The following is a 21,376-nucleotide window of genomic DNA, read 5'->3' on the forward strand; positions in this document are numbered from 1 at the left end:
CGTTTGACTCACCGGCTGCCGGCTGGCGTGTAGCAAGATGGCGGCGAGCTCCCTCAGGGAGGCCTGGAGCCGCGTCGTCAGGCGGGCGGAGGGCGCACCTCGCGAGGAGAACAGGTCCATGGCGCGGGCGGACGCTCGGCACGCCTTCAGGGCGAGTCGGCCCGCTCCCCCGACAAGCGAGCGTTCCCGAAACGTAGCCGCCAAGGTGTCCAGGAGCCGGCACGGCGCGTCCGCCGAGACTTCGGCCGTGTCTGTGTCCCGGCCCGGCCCGAGCCACGGCGGGTCGGCTCGCTGGAAGGCGCAGCACGAGTGCAAGAAGTGCTCATGAGGAAGCTCCGCCCTCCGCTGGGCAGCTTGCTGCCGATTGGAGGGAAGCTGCTGCTGCTGGGCCGGAACAAGCTGAAGGAGTTCCGGAGTGTCCGAGTCACTCTCCGTGGTCACATCGGGACCTGACACACGCACACACACGCACGCACGCACACACACGTCCTCCACTAGTCTCGTGACTATTATGGGATACCAGAATGAGTAGGGTCGGGCATCGATTATTGAGAAATCGATTAGAACCGGGACTAACATTCCCATTCTTCTGGAATCGTTCCTAGTTTCGATGCCTACAGTCTGACGAGCGGCGACCGAAAGGGTCTACTTTCTTAAAATAAATGACCTTTCACCTCTGTGCAACACACGCAAAGGAGGTTTCCCAATAAGTGACGGGGTCTTCGGTGAAGGCAATCTCGTGAACTCATAAAATGCCAACATTGAGGCGGCCGACGAGCTGAACTGTGACAATGTAAATGCAAACGAGCGGCCGACATTAGGATCTGGATTTTCAATACCGAGCGGGTATAGGAGACGCTCGCACACGTTGCCTGAAAAGGCAGAAATGATCATCAAATGAGAACTTTTGGAGTTAAGTGTGCCTGCTGCTCATCACGACTCGGTCGCCAAATTGTTCTGCTTTTGTCCGACGTCACCGGACATTTGCTCAGTAACAAATGGAAGCTTTCTTTTGTATAAATGCAACCTATACTTCTTACATAAATCCGGGTTCATAGCCTCGACATTAGTACTGGTTAAAAATGACCAAAGAGAAGTTCAGATGATTGAATCCACACTTACATTTGATACACTAAACCAATCCATCAGTGTAGCTGACGATATGTGACGCTATATCTATTTTTTACATTTACTGTACAGTTCAAAAAAAGCACCGAGGTAATAAAGCGAAACGTGGAGCTTTTTTTCCGGATTTTGGGCTGCCCAGCGGCACTGCTGAATGATGTGTGATTGGTCGAAAAGGCGAGCGAGCGACAAGAACAATGTGCCTTTGTAACGCTCGTCTTAAAACCTTTATTTTGATTCTTTGGCTTTCAACTCATCATGAGACTGCACTTTTATCGTTTGTAAGCCTTCTTCGACGATTGTTTCAACTTGCCCTGTGAACGCGCAGTAAGTACTTCGCGTGCAGCCGCGCGCGCTTTTTTTCAGGTGCTCTGGAAATCGAACGTCGGCTCGAGTCAAACGTTTCTTTCAGGCTGTGCTGCGGAGCGGGGCGCCAATAACGGGTGGTCGTACTTCGTGTCCACGGAAACCGAACCAAGGAGCACCTGTGCTTTCCGTGGCCGTGGCCGTGGCGACGAGCAGGGCCTGCCGAAGCCCGAGCACCTCCTGCTGCAGCAGCTCCGCTTTGCTCCTCCACGTCTGCTCGCCTTCCGTCAGCCTCGCCGCTAAAGTGTGAACGTGCCGGCCGACCCCGACGCCCGCCGGCCTCCGCCTGATCACCGACATCGCGACCGCCACGCTCACTTTGGCCCCAAAACACTCTGGACACACACAACCGTCACAGCACATCGTCCCAAACGCCTCACCGCCGCTGCAGTGAAGAAGAAGAAGAAGATTTCGTAGCCGCAAATATTTCATTTCGACCGCATGAACAAGAAAGCATTGATTTGATTAGTCGCTCTGGCGGTGAACGTGGTAAAGTACTTCCAAACTTAACATTCAAGCGTGTATTAATTAGCTTCAGATGTCGAGCGTGAAATGGTTGGAAGAGTTGCGATTTGGAAACGAGAGTTTGAAAAGAAAGGAAACCTTCCAGGCATCTGCGGCTTTCCATTCCACGAGCTAACGATGCTAATCGCCGCTAGCTTTAGCCCTCATTCGTCGACGTTCACACAGACGGTAAGTGTACTCGTGGTTTCAGCGCTCGATTGGAGCTTCGACCAAGTTCATTTCTCATCGTGATGTCATCAAAGCAACACTCACTCGAAGCGTTTCAATGCAGCAAGCAAGCGAGTGAGTGACGTCACGGCGAGGCCCACCACTTCCAGCGCAGTTTGTCCGCAAACTTTATTGAACTCGCAGTAACGACAAAGACAACTACCCGTGTTCTTTTCAATACTATATTTACAAGCTTTTTTTAAACTTAATGATGTGCTTAAGTGACCTGTACTTTGACGGTGATTGGAAATGGAACATTCAGGCGCTCTTAAAGAAATTCCGTCCCCTCCAAAAGTATGGGAACGGCAAGGCCGATTCCTTTGCTTTTGTTGGATACTAAAGGCATTTGGGTTTCAGATCAAAACATGAAGACCAGAGAGCTGTCTATGGGAGAAGAGGGAAAATCGATCAGAGCTATTGCACAAACATTGGGCAGAGCTAACACAACAATTTGGAATGTCCTGAAAAAAAAGAAACTACCGCCGTACTGAGCATCAGACATCGAACAGGTCGGCCAAGGGTATCGACGGCAGTTGATGACAGAAACATTGCGAGAGCCGTGAAGACTGCCGACCTCCACGGGGCAGGGGTGAAGGTATCACGATCCACTGTTTGAAGAAGACTCTGAGAGCAGAAATATACAGGCCGTATCACAAGATGCCAAGCGCTCGTCAGCAAAAAGAATCGGAAGGCTAGGTTGGATTTTGGGTTGGAAGTACAGAGATGAGCCACAAAAGTTTTGGAACTGATGACAGCAAAGTGATGGAAAGGCCAAAGTATGGAGAAAGAAATGATCTGCGTATGATCCAAAACATACAGGCTCATCTGTGAAGCATGCTGGAGGTCATGTCATGGCTTGGGCTCACATGGTTGCTTCTGGAACGGGCTCACTAGTCTTTATTGATGATGGAATTCATGATGGTAGCAGAATGAATTTCATCTGGCAATTTCCAGAAAAATGCATCCAAACTAATCGAGAGAATCTTCAGCATGCGACAAGACAATGACCCAAAACTTACTGCCAACACAAAAAAGGACTTCATCAGGCGGAATAAGTGGAAGGTCTTAGACTGGCCAAGACAATCACCGGACCTTAACCCGATCGAGCATGCATTTTACCTCCTGAAGAGGAGACTGAAGGGAGTAACCCCCAGAAACAAACAAGAACTGAAAGAGGCTGCAGTAAAGGCCTGGAAAAGCATTTCAAATGACGAATGCAACAGTCTGGTCAAGTCAATGGGTCGCAGGCTTGATGCAGTTATTGCAAGTAAGGGGTATGCCACCAAATATGAAATGTTATTCACTTGGAAGTTCATTTCATAATCTCTCTTCCCTTTTTTTTGGTCCTGTTCGGCTGTTAGGTCAAGCAGAATGGAAAATCTGTATCCCTTTTATCCCGAAACAGTTTTACTGTGTCACAGTGGAGTTTTGAAGCTTCCGCTGTGGTATTAGAATTGAGGTTTATGGAGAATCAGACTTGATCCGTCGAACAGAAGGGAGAAAGAAACAAAGACAAAAGACAAAGCATTAACTGTAAACAGGATGAGAGAAGTAAATCATGACATTATCTACAACAATGAAACGTTAAATATGAGTGTTGCATGGGGCTGTGGCGCTGCACCCTGGGAGGGAAGGACAGGACAAGACAGGACAGGACAGGAGAAGAAGCATGCGGGACAAGGGTCGTGAACCCGGCCGTACAACTGAAGTGTGGTGGCATCAATGATGTCAATTATAAAAGTGTACGGGACGAGAGTATAAGTGAGGGGATGCACAAGCGATTTGCATATTCCTGACTTATTTGACGCAGTGAGTGCGTGACCCCACACCCAGTGAAAGAGTCTCGGGGGTGTGTGCCCGCGGATACATGCAAATGACTTGATACCGTTTGACAGAAGTGTCCTGCAATTGCTGCGGCCGCACCGCGGCGGCTGAGGACCCCACCCGATCCATCGAGGGGCGGGATCAGGCCCAGGGGTCCACCTGAGAGCAGCCCGGCGGACGGGACACGTCCCACACCGAGGGACCCGGGGCGGTCTGCAGGCCCCACCGAGGCGCCCCGACAACCGGCCACCCAGCAGGGGCCGCAGGGACCCAATTTAATGTATGTTCCGAGACTTTTGCTCACTTGAAACGTGGGTGGCTTCAAACAAAAGGTGCTCTGTCCATTCCATGAAATAAAAGCTGCAATTCTAAACTTTTGTCTCATATTCATCTTTTGATCTGAAAGCCAAATGTTTTCATATCCCAAAAATGTCCTTGCCGCTCCAATCGTTTGGAGGGGACTGTATGTTCATAGCGACACGCTGGACAACTCGTTAGCACATTTGCATCACAGTTCTGAGGACCCGGGCACATGTGCGATATACTGGCGGCCCAGCTCGAATACACATTTGATATGGTCTTGGGGGCCAAATATAATTATATCGTGGCCCAAATTTGGCCCCCAGGCCCGAGTTTGACATATATGCTCTAAATTACCCGCAGGCGTGAATGTGAGTGCGAATCGTTGTTTGTTGTTTGTTTCTATGTGCCCTGCGATTGGCTGGCGACCGGTTCAGGGTGGACCCCGCCTCTTGCCCGAAGATAGCTGAGATAGACTCCGGCACGCCCGCGACCCTGGTGAGGAGAAGCGGAACGGAAGATGAATGAATGAATTTAGGAAGCATGCCTGAGATCCAGTAGGTGGCGGTAATGCATAAAACAACACAAAAAGTAGAAGAAGAAACAGAAGCGACGACGCTGTTGGCTGAGCACGATATTGAATAGGAGCTCGTCACCGCGGGTTCGTTCGATGACAAACTCACTTTATAACAGTAGGTGGCGGTAACGCATAAAACAACACCAAAAGTAGAGGAAGAAGAAGAAGCAGAAGTGACGACGACGACGCTATTGGCTGAGCGCGATATTTAAACAAAACAAAAAACGAACTCGTTAGCGAGGGTTCGTTCGATGACAAATCTTCGGAGAAAATCGACAATTGTATTTGTATTCATTTATTATACATCACCAAAGGAAAATGGATGTGGCCGCTTGTTTACAGTAAGTGAGACGACGAAGACCCCACGGAAAACTCTTCTCGTTATTGCTGCTTTTTGACTCGAGCGATTTATTCCCCCGGGCAAAAAACGGTGTACAAAGTTTGCGCTGCAAAAAGTGACATTCGGGTTTTCACACTATTTTATCTCCTTATTTGTCCTGGGTAAGTAAGTAGTGCATTATTTGGACTCTCATGGTCAGAAATGCAACGTTGACGTTGGCCTCTTGGCTCATCCCGGTCAACCGGAATTTTGCTAATGCATCAGTGCATAAAGACCGAGATCAGGCATCTAGTATAGCACACCAAACTTAAAAATAGCTCTCTATATTGTAAGGGTTGCCAACTGTAATGCTAGATCAATTAACTAGGGTTAGTTAGTTAACGCACCCTAACCATATTGGAACAATATAGCCCACAGTATGCTTGGTAGTATTTACGTCATTTACGCAAAAGTCTTATTCCAGTCATCACATCCGACATTGATTCGCTGTCTGAAACGAACAAATGAGCTCCGTTTCAATACAATTGATGACGTGCTTCAAAACGGGTTCATTGCTTCCTTTGAACGTCACTCCCCCCCCCCCCCCCCCCCCAAAAAAAAAGTCATATGCATTGTTCAGTGTTCCGAAAATAACAGTTTCCATTTCAATAAAAAAATATACAGTTCTGTAAAACAAACAAGGAATCAAAACAAAGGTTACTATGAATGGGTTACTGCAGCGTTCTGTGGTTGCAATCATGTTCAGTGACGTTCCGCAAAGTGGACTGTCCTCAACAAACATGACAAGTCCAGTCGCCTCCATTTAACCTTTGCGGATAATTGCGTACAAGTTTACCGCCGCCACGGTTTGTGGGACTTCAGTTCAGTTCACTTTGGACAAACAAAGAGGGAGTACAGCTTGTCACTTAGGCCAACATTTCCCTGCTTTTTAAATCTTGTCACAATTATCTGACAGCAGTTTTTATATTCTGCCCCTGTCCAGTAAATAATAATGACCACCCAAAATTTTCAACATTGTTGATGAGCAAGTAAAAAGTGTGAATTTGGAAAAATTCTATTCCCTGAGTTCAATAAAGTCCTTGAAGTCATTTGTTCAGCAGCTGGTTCTCTGTTCCTAAAGTAGTTATTTATATGATAATAAATTGGTGATCCATTCCTAAACTGATTATTCTTACCCTCCTTCCTGGAAAAAAATTCAGGCGTGGAGATTTTTCTAACTTTAAGCCATGAGGACCTGTAAAAGCTGGATTTTAAGGTTTTCAAAGAACCTACAAAATAAGTACGACGGCAAAAAGGACCATTTTACGGGCACAATTCAGCACGGTCAAAGCACAAACGACTGCGGCCACTTAACCAGTTTTCCGCGGGGCGGCCAACTTCACGCAGCTGTACGTACTTTGTTGTCCTGCGATACCAATAACACGTGTGCAAATGTAATTTGACAGAGCGTTTGAAAGGCGTTTCAGCTCGTACACGGGAGATGACCCCCTGGACGTCTGGCTTCAGTGAGTCGCTGCTCTTTTCTGCTCCTTCAGCTATTGACCAGCAGCCAAGCAAGCAAACCTCACAACATACACATCACATTGACGCGTTGACGGCATGCACTCGGCAGGTTTGTGGAGTACTTGGACCACAGCTTACCCGCGGGCGGCGGGGAAATGTCGCCGGTGCTCGACCGGCTGCTACAGAACTTCATCGGTGTGGAGCGATACGCCGATGATGTCCGATTTGTCAACATGTGCATCAGATGTGTAAGTGCGCCTGTCTACCTAACTTTGGTCTTCCCGTGTGTGTCTGAGAGTGAGTGACACAGGAGTCAAGTTCATTATCTAACCCTTTATCACGACGGCCTTACAGGGCTTCACAAGCCCACAGTGATTAAAAACCTAGATTCCCCACCATCCGGGCAGGGAAAATTCCGAGAGCAGTGCGGAGATCGACCCCTGGAGGAGGGGTCGGTCGGTCCTTGCGGTCTCCTCCACAGGTCAAAGTCCAGATGTCAGGGGGTAGGGCAGGGCAAGTTAGGGCTAATTGCATACTATGTGCGGTTCAACTAAATAACTGCGAGAGTGGAGAAATAAGTCTGAAGTGGAGATTGAGACCTTTCTACAGAGGTAGCTGCTCTCATTCCGGAGTGATTGCGCTTATGGAAGTTTGTTGTTTGCAGGCCACTTATTATTCTGAGCCCATCGCCCTGTTCCATTACATCTTCAACAAAGGCGTGGGCACCAGGACGGCGGCGCTCTACGTGGCCTGGGCTCAGTGCTTTGAGCGCCGAGCGATGCCGGAGCAAGCCGACGCCGTTTACCGGAAAGCTCTGGAGAAGCGAGCCCGGCCCGCTGAAAGCGTGATGCGAGAGTACGGGTAAAAGCTGACGCCGGCGTGCTACGTTCCCACGGGAAGAGCTCAATCGGTGTGTTTTCTTCTTCTTGTACTTGATGAGCATACGACTCCAAATTGTGCCTGTGATCCACAGGCAGTTTCAGGCCAGAAGCGGAAGCCAGGAAGCGGCGTCAGGAGGTCAGTGTTCATTTTGTCCCGCCGCAGGTGTTGTTGTCTGCCGCTAAAGAATCGCTACCGGATGTGACGCAGGAGGTCCGAAGCCGCCGGACGAGCCCCACCCGCCGTCGCACGGCGTGCCTGCTGCCGCTCCGTCGCAGGTGCTCGTTCGTCTCCTTCGTGATGATTTGGCTTGGCTAATGTCACCGCGCCCGCGAGCACCGCTCCGTGGAGAAATAAGCCTGGCGCCGTCGGGGCTCCAGTGTCCGACCTAGTCGCCCAAACTGTATTTTGTTATGGAAATCACCGTAACGGTGATTGTTCCGGATATTGGTGGGGGAAGAAAAAACAAAAACGACTGGCTCATCCACTTTGAACAGCCGCTCGGTGGACGCTATTTGATCGCCGCCGACGCATTGGAAGTCACTGCTAATGGCCTCCATGCCAGCGAATGAGATGTCACGAAGGCCGGACGAGAAGTGGATAGGCGAAGGCGCGTGGTCATTTCTACGCTGTACGCTGTCAAGCAGTCGCAAAACATTGAAATAGGTGATTTGGTGAAACAGTCCGGTTGTCACATCGGTCTGCCTGGAACTGCATTTTTGGGCAGAGTAGCCAGCCTTGAACAACAAAATAGGCCAATGAATACGCGTTTAGAGATGCATGTAAAGAAATCAAATAGTCAAATCGCAGAGAAACGAGAGAATGAAGAGCACAAGGATCAACTCACGAATGGATGTAAGCAATATTCTCCAAAATGATTGACAGCAGGAGCAGAAGTCATGTCGGGACACATTTCGATTTCATTGACAATTCAAAGGCAGTGTAGAGTCTGCAAGAAAGAAATAACCTACACGGGCATCATTTGCAATTTCTCTTAGTTATTACCCTTAAAATTATTATGGTTATTTTGATAACTGACTAGCAACAATACGTTGCGGCTCTTTGGATAGAACGTTTTGTTTTTTCGAAAGCTGATCCCGCCTTATTTGCGGGGACGCTTCTAAATTTGTCCGCAAAGTAAGAACATCTCGACCAATACGGATTGGCGTGTCAAATGCGTGTGCGCACGGTTTCAACACAAACCTGCATACGCGCGGTTAGCGAGCGGGGCCGGTGCGTCGACTGAAAAGCACGACTAATGTAGCACAATTGTGGTTAAGAATAGATGCGCTTTCAATCGCCTAATTGAACAAATGGCAGGAAAACAAAGGCGCGCCCAGCGCACGGGGAGCCACCCGATAGTACGCAAGAGCGGCTGACGCTTAGCCAGCCGCTAAGATGAGCTCACAGCGGCCGACTCCGCACGCTAATTTCATCAATCCGTTTGCATTGTACAAATAGTGGCGACCTGCTGACCTCAACCGAACCTTCTTCTCCTCCTCCTCCTCAGGCCGCAGTGGAGTTCCCAGGCAGCGGAGCCTTCTACGTCCGCACGTAAGCTACAACAATGACGCAGCGGGACAACCGATGTCCCACGTACGCAGACACGATTGGGTGCATGTAGCAGCGGGACAACTTGATTTGGAACTTTCTTCAGGATCATTCACGTGATGCTGCACGCTGCCAAATCCAAAACGGAATGACCTTTATTCACTGGGTGTCAAGTGGCAATTTTGCGACTATTTTAGTTCTGTTATTATATCGATTTCATATCGAGAAAAAGCTGCATTAAAAACAATAGATTATTCTTCGTTGTAGTTGTCAGGAGCGTTGCACCCATTAAAGAGGAGTGTCGCAACCCCCCCGCTTGAAACATCAAATCCAATTAAAAGATCATTTAGGGCTCCAAGCAGTCCGTATGTTGTGATGAGTACTGTGGTGACTTGAGATAGGACTGAATGACCCCACCTCTGAGCTTTTTGGGGATTTGAATTAGTTCGAAATAAATGTTTCCATTTGACCTCGTAAAAGTGACGTTTGCCCCACAGAGTGTCGCGCTCCGAAACGCCGAGCGCCTCCGGCCACGACCCCGACCGGGTGTTCGTGTCCATGTACTCCGAGGACGCGCTGGCACGCGAAGGATCCGAGCTTTGCTTCGAGGAAGTACGAGCGCGGACGTACTTCGAGAAGAGGAAGCGACAGCGGGAGGCCGACGAGCGACAAAGACGTCGGCGCGCGGGGGACGGCGCGCCGCCGCTCGCCACCTTCCCGTCTGCCCGATGTCCCGTTGTCTCGCGTGAAGAGGAGCGCGCAGTGCGGCAGGATGAGGAGGCCGCCAGCACGCTGCGGTGCCAACTGAACCAGATGTGCAGGACGCTGACGGTGAGCCGGCCCGCGCGGACCGCCCGTCGGCCCCCCGACGTCCGCTGAATCCGCTTTCCTTTTTCCTTTTTCCTTTGCGTGCGTCCTGACGTCCGCTTTCACCTACGTTCTCCTTTTCCAGTCGAGTCCCTGCTGGAAGAATCTACTGTATCTCCATCTAGAGTATCTAGAGACTGTATTTGCCCAGTACAGTCCAAAGTTATTTTAAAAAAAAATCTCAAAAAGCTCGAGAATGTTTGAAAGTTTGGCATTTGAGCCACGCCGGTGGGCTTGGTTAGGGCGGCATTGTTGACTGACTGTACTCATCATAGGCGAGTCGAATGTGTCATGGAAGAATTATTATTATTATTAATGCTTACGACAATGAAGGGATGAATCACGGGTAGAACATTTGACTGTTTTACAATACTTGGTCCTTTTATTTGTTTAACGTTATAACAGGAATTTTACTGCAAAAAAAGTCCCCGTAGTGGACAAAAGGCACAAGGATAATTCTGCGCGACTTCGACATGGAACAGCATTTCGTGTTTCGTGAAAGAGCAAGACCATATCGGGCGATTCGGATTCTTTTGAAAAGGGATCAAAGATGAGTCGGTCGGGCCCCGTTAGTGTTAACGACATCAAATGTGCTTTTCCTTCGCCAGACGTGTGCCGCAGAAAATGCTTCGGCCCGTCCTACCCAGAAGGCTTTTGGGCAAGAGGAAGGTGGGAGCGACGCACAAGTGGACGAGAACCTCAACGGTGAGTTTCTTGTTCTGTAAAAGTCACGTTGATCCTGCCGAGACCCGACTCAGAACATTCTCGTCTCGTCTCGTCTTGTGTGTGTGTGTGCCCGCCCGCCCTCCCTCCAGCGACAAGTGCGCTGAACGTTCCCCAGGTCACTCCCAACAAGTCGCTGAGCTGCCCGCATGCCGCCGCCACGCCATCACGCGTGTCGCCGTCGCCCACACGCGAGGCCGTGGGTGAGCACTTCCTCTTTGCGTTCCCAGCAGGGCGCACGCAGTGGCGCCTTGAGATGCGAGTGACCCGCTTACGAGGGCTTAGTGATAACGGCCGCCGTCCGGGCAATTTAAAAAGGTTCCCGTGCCGCACGGTGGCACGAAACTTGACAACAAGCGGCAGTTTGGCAGGTAGTCAGGACTTGTCCCAAAAGAGGCTTGCAGCTGTTTTGTTGCCTCTCAGCCGAAGTTCACGCCAAAGCGAAACAGAAGACAAAGCCAATTCAACATTGCGTATTCGAATCAAGCGCGTAGCTCGCCGCGGACGGGCTAACAAATAGCGTTCGTGCGGCGGTGTTATCAACATTGAGGCCGCGGCTATTTCAACTCAAACGGTGGACCAACACATGTAGACGGGTAATATAACAACGCTGGCAGGCGTACGTTCGCGAACGATATTTCGGTGGCTTATCGAGGGGCTGAGACCCTCTCGGTGCAGTGTCCCATGTCGCCATGTCGCTATGACGCTACCTCTGCAACAATCATTTTGGGGGGGAACGGATGATGGCGTTTGAGATGGGAGTGTTGTGAGTTGCAAGCGTGGTCATGGAAGAAATTAAGCTCGTATCTCAAGGCGCGCCCGCCCGTATATGTTGAAATAAGGATGAGCTTGTCTCCAGTTACGCGTAAACGTGGTTCAGTTGCAATCAACGACGGCAGTTGTGTTTGCAGATGCGATCATGGGAATGTTCCGGGCCCCTGCGCTCGCCCGGGACCCCTTTGGAGACGCGTCGGCGTTCTTCGGCGCCAGGAAGCCGTCGGACGATGCAAACGGTGAGCGCCTTCTTTTGGGGATAACATCACTTGAAGGAAAACCAAAAAGTGGCTGAAGAGCGCAAAGTCTGGGCTCTAAAATCCCAAAATGCTTGAACATGTTGTCTTGCTGCGGTGCCACTTTGTCTCGCAGTATCCGCCCCGCCGGCCAGTGCCACCGCTGCGGAGCCGTTCGCCATCTACCAGGATGATGCCGGGTCAGTCGGATAAAACCTCGCAGTGAAATGTGGCTTTACTTTTCCAGTCGTTAGCCTTTGTTTGGTCCATTTTATGTTCCTGTTTGACTTTGCGGGGCACGGTGAATGTGTGGTTAGCCGATCTGCCTCACAGTTCAGAGGTGCTGGGTTCAAACCCGGGCTCTGGCCTTCCTGTGTGGAGTTTGCACGTTCTCCCCGTGCCTGCGTGGGTTTCCTCCCACATTGCAAAAATATGCATGCTAGGTTTATCAAAGACGCTAAATCAGGGGTGTCCAAGCGTAGGCCCGGGGACCATTTGCGGCCCACCGCCAATATTTTTGCAACCTGCGGCGTGCATTTGACAGGGCCCGAAACACGAAACACAACTTCCATCTTCCGTACTGCTTATCCTCACATGGATCGCGGGCGTGCTGGCGCCCTTCCCAGCTGAATCTGGGTGAGATGCGGGGTCCACCCTGAACCGGTCGCCAGCCAATCGCAGGGCACATATAAACAAACGACCATTGGCACCTACGGGCAATTTAGAGTTTTCAGTTACCCTCGCATGCATGTTTTTGCGATGTGGGAGGAAACCGGAGCACCCGGAGAAAACCCACGCAGGCACGGGCAGAACATGCAAACTCCACACAGGAAGGCCAGGTTTGAACCCGGATCCGCAGAACTGTGAGGCAGATGTGACCCTGCCGTTTCCATCTCGACACACAAATGCCTGATCACTACTACTGGAGCTTTTCTAGATCTGCAAAGACGCAAATTTCTCTTCATTCCGTATTCGAAGCAAAAATGGTTTCCTCCCCTTTCTGCAATTTGTGAACACGTCACGTTAACGCTCCCGAAGCGGGTGCTTTGGAAATTGTCAGCTTGACGACGGTTTCGGTTCTGCATTCAGCTGCGGCAGGCTAACCCCGAATCCTGAAAAATCCCAAACCTGGAACAGAAAGCAGTGACCTCCGAGGTTTTCAAAATCATTGCTCGATGGAACGCGTTTAGCATTGTGAATCAATTCAACTTGAAGAATGTCCAAGTGGCCGTTGTATCCTTCCGTTTTCCCTCGGAGGAAAAAGTTAGGAGACTCCTGACGTCGGACGTGGCCGACCCCGGCGTACTTCAAATATGCGATGGGTTATTGGAGCCCCTTTAAGAAGTGACTCACGGCCGCCGTGTCGGTGTGCTCGCCTCACTAAGATCGAGACCTCGCAAAACGCTAACGCTTGCTTCAAAGAATACAACGATGATAAACGTCAAAGAATATCGTGCCTTGATGTTGTGTACACTATTTAGATTCGATAGTCAAATGTATGTCCGTGCTTCTTTTGAAATATTGGCTGGTTGGCGGGAGGCTCAGCTGAGGGGAGCGGTGCGTGCGTGCGTGCGTGCGTATGATTAGTTCCTGCATTGTGATTTTATTTTGTGTGTGTGTTGAGAACGACTTGATGCTTCCCCGGCATTAAATACAGCAAATGCATAAAACAATGGCAGCGCTCCTCAAGCGTTTTAGGGCCTTCGACCGTCACGCCAAGGCCTACCATTTACACACGCCGGCCCTGTGCCGTAGTGCGTCAAAAGTGGCCTGGTGTTTTGGTGCGCGTTGTCTTAAGGGCTTTTCAAAGGCTCCCGTTCCGTGTATGTGCTGAGGGGGCGTCAGGGTGTTTTGACGCCACGCCGAGCGTCGTCAGGAGACTCCAGCGGGGGGCTGGCGTGTGCCATTTTGGTACTGTAGTGTACTGTAAACGGCGAGGGGAAATGGACGCTTAGCCTGAAATAGAGCTCCAAGCGGTCTTGGTCAAATTGTAGCTCACGAACGAGCCTTACAGCTCCGAGGTTCCGACGAGCCGTTCGAATGGGAGGAACCCCTATTTTTCAGTTTTTCTCCTGCAGCTTGCCTCCTCCTCCTCCTCCTCCTTAAAATGAGCAACGCCAGGGCTTTGTTTTGGGAAAAAGGCAGCGACGCCATCTTGCCGAGTGCGCTCTACTTCTTCAGCGGGGGAAAAAAAACAACCTTCTGTTGACTTCCCGGCCGGCTGCTACGTCAGCACTTCCGAGTACGGGATGGCCGCACCCTCGTTAGCGCCGACGTTGCGTTTTGACGCGGGGCCCTTTCACACTGAGCAAATGCATTGTGGGAGGTTCTTTCCTTCTAGGATGAATCCAATTCTCATTGGCACGCAGTTGTCGTCCGCACATTATTGGCAAACGTTCCGTGACTTTGAAATGTTTTCCGGGCCGAGCGAGCCGGCGTCTCTACGTCAGCGGTGGCCCGTTAGTGTCGGATCCCGCCGTGCCCTCTCGTACGCGGGCGAGGAGGGCCGCAGTCGCCGATGCCCTTTCGGTTATTTATTGAACGGGACCGATACAAAACGCAAGGTCACGCCCCTTAAAGGCACGCATCCGACATGAATTCCACTGTAGGTATAATGGTCAGGCATTATGTGACAGTTTCCTCTCTTTTCTCTGTTTTTCTACTTTGCTTGATTTCAAAACTTGTAACCAAACTGGTCGTGTTGTTTTTTTGTGGGCGCGCAGCATTGCGACTTCCCGCGCGTCGGCCAAGAGCAAAGCGGCGCCGGGCCGAGGCTTGTCCGAGAATCTGCCGTCCGACGTGAGTGCCGCACGACCGACGACCGACGACCGACGGGCGTGTTTTGGGGTCGAACCGACCAATGTGCGTTTGACGGGCTCCGGCAGGACAAGACGGCCGACGACTTGACCGTGTGGGGCGACGGCCGGCTGGCGTCGTGCCCGGACGACACGGCGGAATTTGCCTTGGCGGCGCGCTGCATGTCCACACCCTTTGCGCACAAAGGCGCCGTCGGTGCGTCCCGGAGCGCAGGTAACCCTTCTCGCTTCCTACGGTGTGACGTTTTCTCGATGACGCCGCGTCGGCATTGAGGGGAGGCGCTTTAGTGAGTTCGGCGGAAATGCTGTGTTGTAATGAACAGTCGCTCATTCATCGTTCGTTACTCCCGAATCACAACAATAAAATGCTACAAATCTCGTGATGAAGGCAGGGATGTCCGAACGACGGTCCTTTCTTCAGCGGCCTGTGGCATGTCGTAAAAAGGACATTTGACATAACCCGCAGTGCTACTTATATAAAAAAATGGGAGCACCAACACGCCATGGGCGGGGGGATGCGGATGTGGGGTCTGCCAGTAATACCAAAGAGGTTTATACTGTGTTCGAGGTATGCAAAGATGCAACTAAAATTGTAACACAATTTCTCTTCAAAGCAATGTGGTGTATCAAAATGATACATTTTTACAAGCAAAAATGGTTTCCTCCACTTTCTGCTCCATGCCAATCATATGGAAAGATATCATATGAATTGGATTATTTTATCACATGACGCACACGGAGGCGGACATTTTGCGGCGTGCCAGCGAGCGACTCGCACGCACGTCCATCCGAGCTGACGAGACGCGCGGACAACCCCGTAAATCACAATTGAGCGTGACGTGCTCGCCGTGTTGTTGTTGTTGTTGTTGTTTCCCCCAGTGGACGTGATGATGCTCGTCGACAGGGGGACGGATGACAACACGTTCATCAGACGCTTGCACAAGCTCAGGTGAAAGTCCACCACTTCCTTCATCAGAAATAGCGCCAAGATTGGTCATCGGCAAAGGGTGCTACGTGAGCCACAAAGAATCGCTGGACGATCAAACCGTGCATCATGTTGCAGTTTTAAAAATTCTTCTTCTTATTATTATTTTTTTTAAATCTCTTCTATGGTACTTTGGTGAATTACATTTCAGTTGTATTGAACTTGCAATACATAATAGTCGTGTTCGCGTGCCTCCTCCGCTTCAGTCCCATCATGGAGCAGAGTCCGCCTGACCAGAAGCTTTCCGACACCGCCGGCGGTCAGCCGGCGGCGCACGGGACCATCGTGGGCGAGGGGCTCGGGGGCCACCAGCTGATCGTTTCTTCCGCCACCCTGGCGCAGGCCTCGTTGCCGCCGGCCGCGCTGTCCTTCAAGGACCGGACGCTTGGGTCCACCGCTGCCACGGAGCCTTTTTCCATCCTGGAAGATTTGGAGCAGAATTCCCGACAGGAAGTCGTCAAAAAATCCTCCAATTCGCTGTCCGTCCGAAGGGACGCCGCGATGGCGAGCGTCCGGGCCCCCCTCGGTCCGCCGCCGCCGCCCGCCGACCGACACGTGGCAAGTCCCGAAAAAGAGCGTCATCGTCTCTCAGACGCCGCGATGGCGAGCATCTGGGCCCACCTCGGTCCGCCGCCGCCTGCCGACCAACACATGGCAAGTCCCGAAAAAGAACGTGATCGTCTCTCAGACGCCGCAAAGGCAAGCGTCCGGGCCCCCCTCGGTCCGCCGCCGCCCGCCGACCGACACATGGCAAGTCCCGAAAAAGAGCGTCATCGTCTCTCAGACGCCGCGATGGCGAGCATCTGGGCCCCCCTCGGTCCGCCGCCATCGCCCGCCGACCAACACATGGCAAGTCCCGAAAAAGAGCGTCATCGTCTCTCAGACGCCGCGATGGCGAGCATCTGGGCCCCCCTCGGTCCGCTGCCACCCGCCGACCGACACATGGCAAGTCCCGAAAAAGAGCGTCATCGTCTCTCAGACGCCGCGATGGCGAGCGTCTGGGCCCCCCTCGGGCCGCCGCCGCCCGCCGACCGACACATGGCAAGTCCCGAAAAAGAGCGTGATCGTCTCTCAGACGCCGCGATGGCGAGCGTCCAGGCCCCCCTCGGTCCGCCGCCGCCGCCCGCCGACCGACACGTGGCAAGTCCCGAAAAAGAGCGTGATCGTCTCTCAGACGCCGCGATGGCGAGCGTCCGGGCCCCCCTCGGTCCGCCGCCGCCGCCGCCCGCCGACCGACACGTGGCAAGTCCCGAAAAAGAGCGTGATCGTCTCTCAGACGCCGCTCAGCTGCTCTCTGACCCCTGGAGCAGCGAGCTCATCTCGGATTTCCTGTCAACTATGAGCCCGCCCCTCACCTCGCACCCGCAGTGCATCAGCTGGCAGCGCCGCCTCCCTGACATCGGCCCCAAGATGACCATCAGCATGGGTAACAACAACAACAACGTCGAAAGCCTCACCTTGCGTCATCACGCTGAAGGTTCTCTCCGGCAGGAAAGGCGTCTCTGCGAGTGGACCGCGTCCTGGGCCGAGGAGCGTTCGCGACCGTTTATCAGGCGACTGACCCCGCCGGCTCTGACAAGATGGTGCTCAAGGTAAGATGGCCCGAAACGCTTGAAACCAGATGTTTCCATACAGTACATGAAATGTCTTTCTCCCGGTCTGACATGAAATCCGACTCAACCTTTCGCGTTTTAGCTCAATTAGGTTGAGCAAAATGATTTCTCTTTGCTAAATGCCGGAATAATGAGCGAAGGATTATTATTGATTGATTGTTGACAATTGCTCATGCATTTCTGAGTATTTGCTTTGTATCTCCCGCCACAAGCTTCACACGGTTGGCGGCAGGAATTTTGGCCCACTCGAGCTACAGAAAGTCACGCGTGCCTTTTTCGGTCATTTGCAGGAGCGTATGTCTTTTCATACAATGTGTGGAAACATCTGGTTTCAACTCCCATATGTCAGAGAGCTTCCCGAACTGGCGTCACGACATGGATTTCGAGTTTTTCCCTTCAGCGTGGCCCAGACGACCGCGCAGCACGTCTACGAAGAGACCCTGCGGGGTTGCTCGCTCGGAAGAGGCAACTGGGACAACTCGGCATCCCCTGAGCGTCTGACACTTCCTGGCCATCCTACTCACCCGAACTGGCCCTGTGAATGCTTTTGTTTGATTGACTTATTTATTGAATTGTTTTGCTCAACGGCGGGGCGGGGCGGGGCGGGGGTGATGATCGAGGGGACCCGTTTCGAAGGCGCGCATGACATTGAGATGGCCGTGCTGACGGGGTCCTTCCAGGAGCGCGTGAAGGCGTGCCCCGCAACGCCTTATGCTACTTGCCAGGCAACAATTTCGAGTGATTCGGCCAAGCGGGCGATCTGAGCATTTTGACGGTCTGAGACTTTTCGTTTTGGGCAAATCTTGTCACGTTGCCAATTGTAGTTTGGGTTCGAAAGATCTGGTTTGTGACAACAGTCCCGGAACTTGTCCGGTGGCACCGGCGGAATGGCGACGTGATGGCGATGTTCTGTGTGTTGACCAGGTGCAGAAACCGGCCAATCCCTGGGAGTTTTACATCCACACTCAGCTCGACCGTCGCCTGCCTCCGTCCGTCCGTCATCTGTTCGCCCGCGTCCGCACGGCTCACGTGTTCACCGACGGCAGCGTCCTGCTGGGCGAGCTGCACAGCTACGGCACCCTGTTGGTACGTCCGCTTGGCGTCGGGGCGCGTAACCGACCACGGGGCACATAATGCCGCTCGATAAATGCTTGACGCGCTACAAGAATGTTTCTCGTTCGAAAGTGCTCTCGGCAACTCTGAGTGAAACCAAACCAGACAAAGTACTTCCTTCCAGGTCTGGTGACTGGTGGAGCCCTACGGCAGGAGAGCAGGACAAAGCCCCTGCAGAAATTTTAAACGTTGACACTTTTTTTACGAGATGGCAATATCCTGTTTTGGCTTTATTCGCATTGACATAGACATGTAAATAAATGGTATCCATTTGTCTGAAGATACCAGCCATAAAGATTATTTTTTTACCAGCCATTTTTGTGTTTGGGTACAAACCATCATGACATCAGTCTGATGATCGTACTTATCGCCGCGCACACACAGGAACTCCGCCAACAAGTTTTCCGGTTTGGTTACTCGGCATTCCGCCTAAGGCCTGTAGGAGGCGCCGGGTACCGCGCCGTAAGCCTGCGACACCTGACAAATGAGCACCAGAATTATCCCATCGGGACCGACCGTCTGCAAATGATCAACACGTTGGATCGTTTTAGTTGTTATTATTCTGCTCGAAGCTTTGTCTCGGTCTGTGCCCGCCCGCCCTGTTGACGCGAGTGTTTTGCCCTCAGAACGCGGTGAACGTCTACAAAGGTCTCGGTGACAAAGTGATGCCGCAGCCTCTGGTCATCTACTTCACCGTGTGCGTCCTGCGAATGCTGGAAGAACTGCACGCCGCACGAATCATCCACGCCGACGTCAAGCCAGACAACTTCATGCTCGGACAAAGGTACGCGACGCGCGCGCGGCTCTGCTCCGGTGCGGCGTGACCGTTCTGTACGCGCCGTCGTTGCGCAGGTTCGCGGAGAACGACGACTTTGAGCCGGAGAACCTGGAGCACGGTCTGGTCCTCATCGACCTGGGCCAGAGCATCGACATGGACCTCTTCCCGCCGGGCACGGCTTTCACGGCCGCGTGCTCGACGTCCGGCTTCCGGTGCACGCAGATGCTCGGCAGGAAGCCTTGGAGCTACCAGGTCAGAGGTCATCACGCGGCACGCGGAAACTTTCCAGTTGCCGGTCGAATTCCATCCCCGCCCGTGCTCGTCGCTCGTATCGCCAGTTATCTTTCCCCACCGATCACATTCGAGTGAACGTTTCCTGACATTTTTGGGTTTGATTTCTTGCAGAAGCCTGCAGGTTTCGTGCGAGGACCAACTCGTATTTGGGGCTGTTAATAATTCTCTCAGCCTCGACTCGGGACCCGGACGGTTCCAGCTGAAGAAAAACAGATTTTTTCTTACGGTCTGATGAAACCAAGTTTCAACTTTCTAGTCAACGTGTACATAAGCTTTATTCACGTGCGCGTTCGTGCAAAAGACAGCCACAACTCGCGTTGCAAAAAACTGACTAACGTGAGCTAACGTTCAAGTTGAAATGTTCCGTTGTTGTCATTTTGGGTGACGTCACCAACACAGACACCATGGAGTAACAGCACCCTCTGTTGTAAAGTTACAGCACTGCAACCCTTTTTTTTTTTTTAGCCATACTTCCAAAAGTATCTTTGGCTCATCAGCAAAAGAAGGCCGTCCCACATTGTAGCAGTGGACCTGCCGCCTTAGTCAAGAACCCTTCCAAACACCACGCAAGCTTTTGTGAACAGCTAAACCGGATTTGGTCTTAAGCAAAGCCACTTGAAATGTTTGCAGGTGTGTGCACAAAACACGGCAGATACCTGCACATCCACAGCGAAGGAGCTAACGTGAACTGATGGTGGCCAGATGTAAAGTTGACTGATGATGATGATGATGATGATGATGACGCTAACGTGTGTGTATGGATGCAGACAGACTACTTTGGCGTGGCAGGCACCGTGCACGTCATGCTGCTGGGGACGTACATGCAGGTTGTGGAAGAAGACGGTGTGTGGAGGACCTGTGCCACATTTCGCAGGTATTATTATACAATATCTGGCATTACCTCGCCTCAGGAGCGCCGTTTGTTCTGCGCCCATGCACATAACTCTGCCTTTTTGAAAGAAATAGCGCCGATAAATGGAAGCAGATGTCCAGTATTGTTGACGTGCGCGTGGCCGTTGGTTCTCAGGAACCCTCACAGCGAAATGTGGCTGCATTTGTTCCACACGCTGCTCAACATCTCCGCCTGCCGCCCGGTCCCGGCGACCCTGGCTGACCTCCGCCGCCGTCTGACTGCCGTTCTGCAGCGCAACTACCGCGGCAAGATGGCGTCGCTCAAGAGCCGCCTGCTGATCCTGCTCCTGGAGAGCTGCAAGGCCGCTCGGCGCTGACGCTGCCGCGGAGACCTTTTTTTGTGGGTTTTTTTTAAGGGTTGTTTGTTTGTCGACGCTGGCGCAGCGTCACGCATCCCGCAACATAGTGGCAGGATCATAAAGTGCCGTGATGTTAAAAAAAAAATAAAAAATAAAAGACTTGTTTAGGTTAGAATGTGTTGAAACAATAAAAACTTTCACATGTAATGATTCTGATTCTGTCTTTAGTGACTTTGACCAGCAGGTGGCGCCACGGGAGACCAAGCAACTACATGAAGTTTTGAACGGTACAGTGAACCCCGTTTATGGCGGACTTGAAGTTGGGGATAATCCGCCACTCAGGGACTTGGAGCAGCGAGCGACGTCGCTGCTTTCCGCCTCAGGCTTCGATGGCTTTCTTTTAACCTGCATGTGCACATCTCGCCAAAGCTCCAAGCCGCAGGTGTCAAACTCAAGTGCCCGTGAAAGCAAATCATCTGCGGCGACTTTAATCATCCATCCATTTTGTGAGCCGCTTCTCCTCACGCGGGTCGCGGGCGTGCCGGAGCCTATCCCAGCTGTCATCGGGCAGGAGGGGGGGGTACACCCTGAACCGGTTGCCAGCCAATCGCAGGGCACATACAAACAAACAACCATCCGCACTCACATTCACACCGACGGGCAATTTTAGAGTCCCCAATTCATGCATGTTTTTGGGATGTGGGAGGAAAGCGGAGTGCCCGGAGAAAAGCCACGCAGGCGCGGGGAGAACATGCAAACTCCACACAGG

The 21,376-nt window shown here is 52.0% G+C and overlaps 2 protein-coding genes across 13 annotated transcripts in view; one reads left to right on the forward strand and one right to left on the reverse strand.

Annotated features, from left to right (window-relative positions):
- The window catches only part of mei4 (meiosis-specific, MEI4 homolog (S. cerevisiae)), a 5,005-nt gene extending 2,698 nt beyond the window's left edge, over nt 1–2,307 (reverse strand). For 7 of the 9 annotated variants that reach the window (XR_009785500.1, XR_009785499.1, XM_061754375.1 and 4 more), the window contains exons 1-2: nt 1,611–1,923; nt 13–449 (exon numbers count right to left, since the gene is read on the reverse strand). Coding sequence is in view for 7 of the 9 variants with exons in the window: in XM_061754375.1 (XP_061610359.1) it covers nt 13–449; nt 1,611–1,923 (750 nt within the window). In the remaining 2 variants the exon portion in view is untranslated. Of the gene's footprint in view, nt 1–12; nt 450–1,610; nt 1,924–2,094 lie in introns of those variants that run through there. The other 2 variants (XM_061754373.1, XM_061754372.1) reach the window with 2 other exon arrangements.
- On the forward strand, nt 2,046–20,814 carry bub1 (BUB1 mitotic checkpoint serine/threonine kinase). Of its 4 annotated transcripts, XM_061754358.1 has the most exons (23): nt 2,046–2,184; nt 4,785–4,845; nt 6,710–6,769; nt 6,877–7,015; nt 7,432–7,628; nt 7,741–7,784; nt 7,857–7,924; nt 9,157–9,200; nt 9,695–10,028; nt 10,673–10,769; nt 10,880–10,990; nt 11,699–11,800; nt 11,934–11,997; nt 14,521–14,596; nt 14,683–14,827; nt 15,493–15,562; nt 15,805–17,024; nt 17,090–17,190; nt 18,136–18,297; nt 18,951–19,108; nt 19,177–19,354; nt 20,164–20,270; nt 20,424–20,814. In XM_061754358.1, the coding sequence occupies exons 4-23, from the start codon at nt 6,923–6,925 to the stop codon at nt 20,623–20,625; spliced, it is 3,573 nt and encodes a 1,190-aa protein (XP_061610342.1). In that variant the 5' UTR covers nt 2,046–2,184; nt 4,785–4,845; nt 6,710–6,769; nt 6,877–6,922; the 3' UTR covers nt 20,626–20,814. The 4 variants fall into 4 exon arrangements, with proteins under 4 accessions (XP_061610342.1, XP_061610343.1, XP_061610340.1 ...); XM_061754356.1 differs by lacking the exons at nt 2,046–2,184; nt 4,785–4,845 and adding an exon at nt 4,939–5,265; XM_061754357.1 differs by lacking the exons at nt 2,046–2,184; nt 4,785–4,845 and adding an exon at nt 4,939–5,265 and having other exon boundaries at nt 7,432–7,622.
- Nucleotides 20,815–21,376: the final 562 nt, after the last annotated feature.

The sequence above is a fragment of the Phyllopteryx taeniolatus genome, chromosome 18 (assembly GCF_024500385.1).
Source record: "Phyllopteryx taeniolatus isolate TA_2022b chromosome 18, UOR_Ptae_1.2, whole genome shotgun sequence".
Lineage (NCBI taxonomy): Eukaryota > Metazoa > Chordata > Actinopteri > Syngnathiformes > Syngnathidae > Phyllopteryx > Phyllopteryx taeniolatus.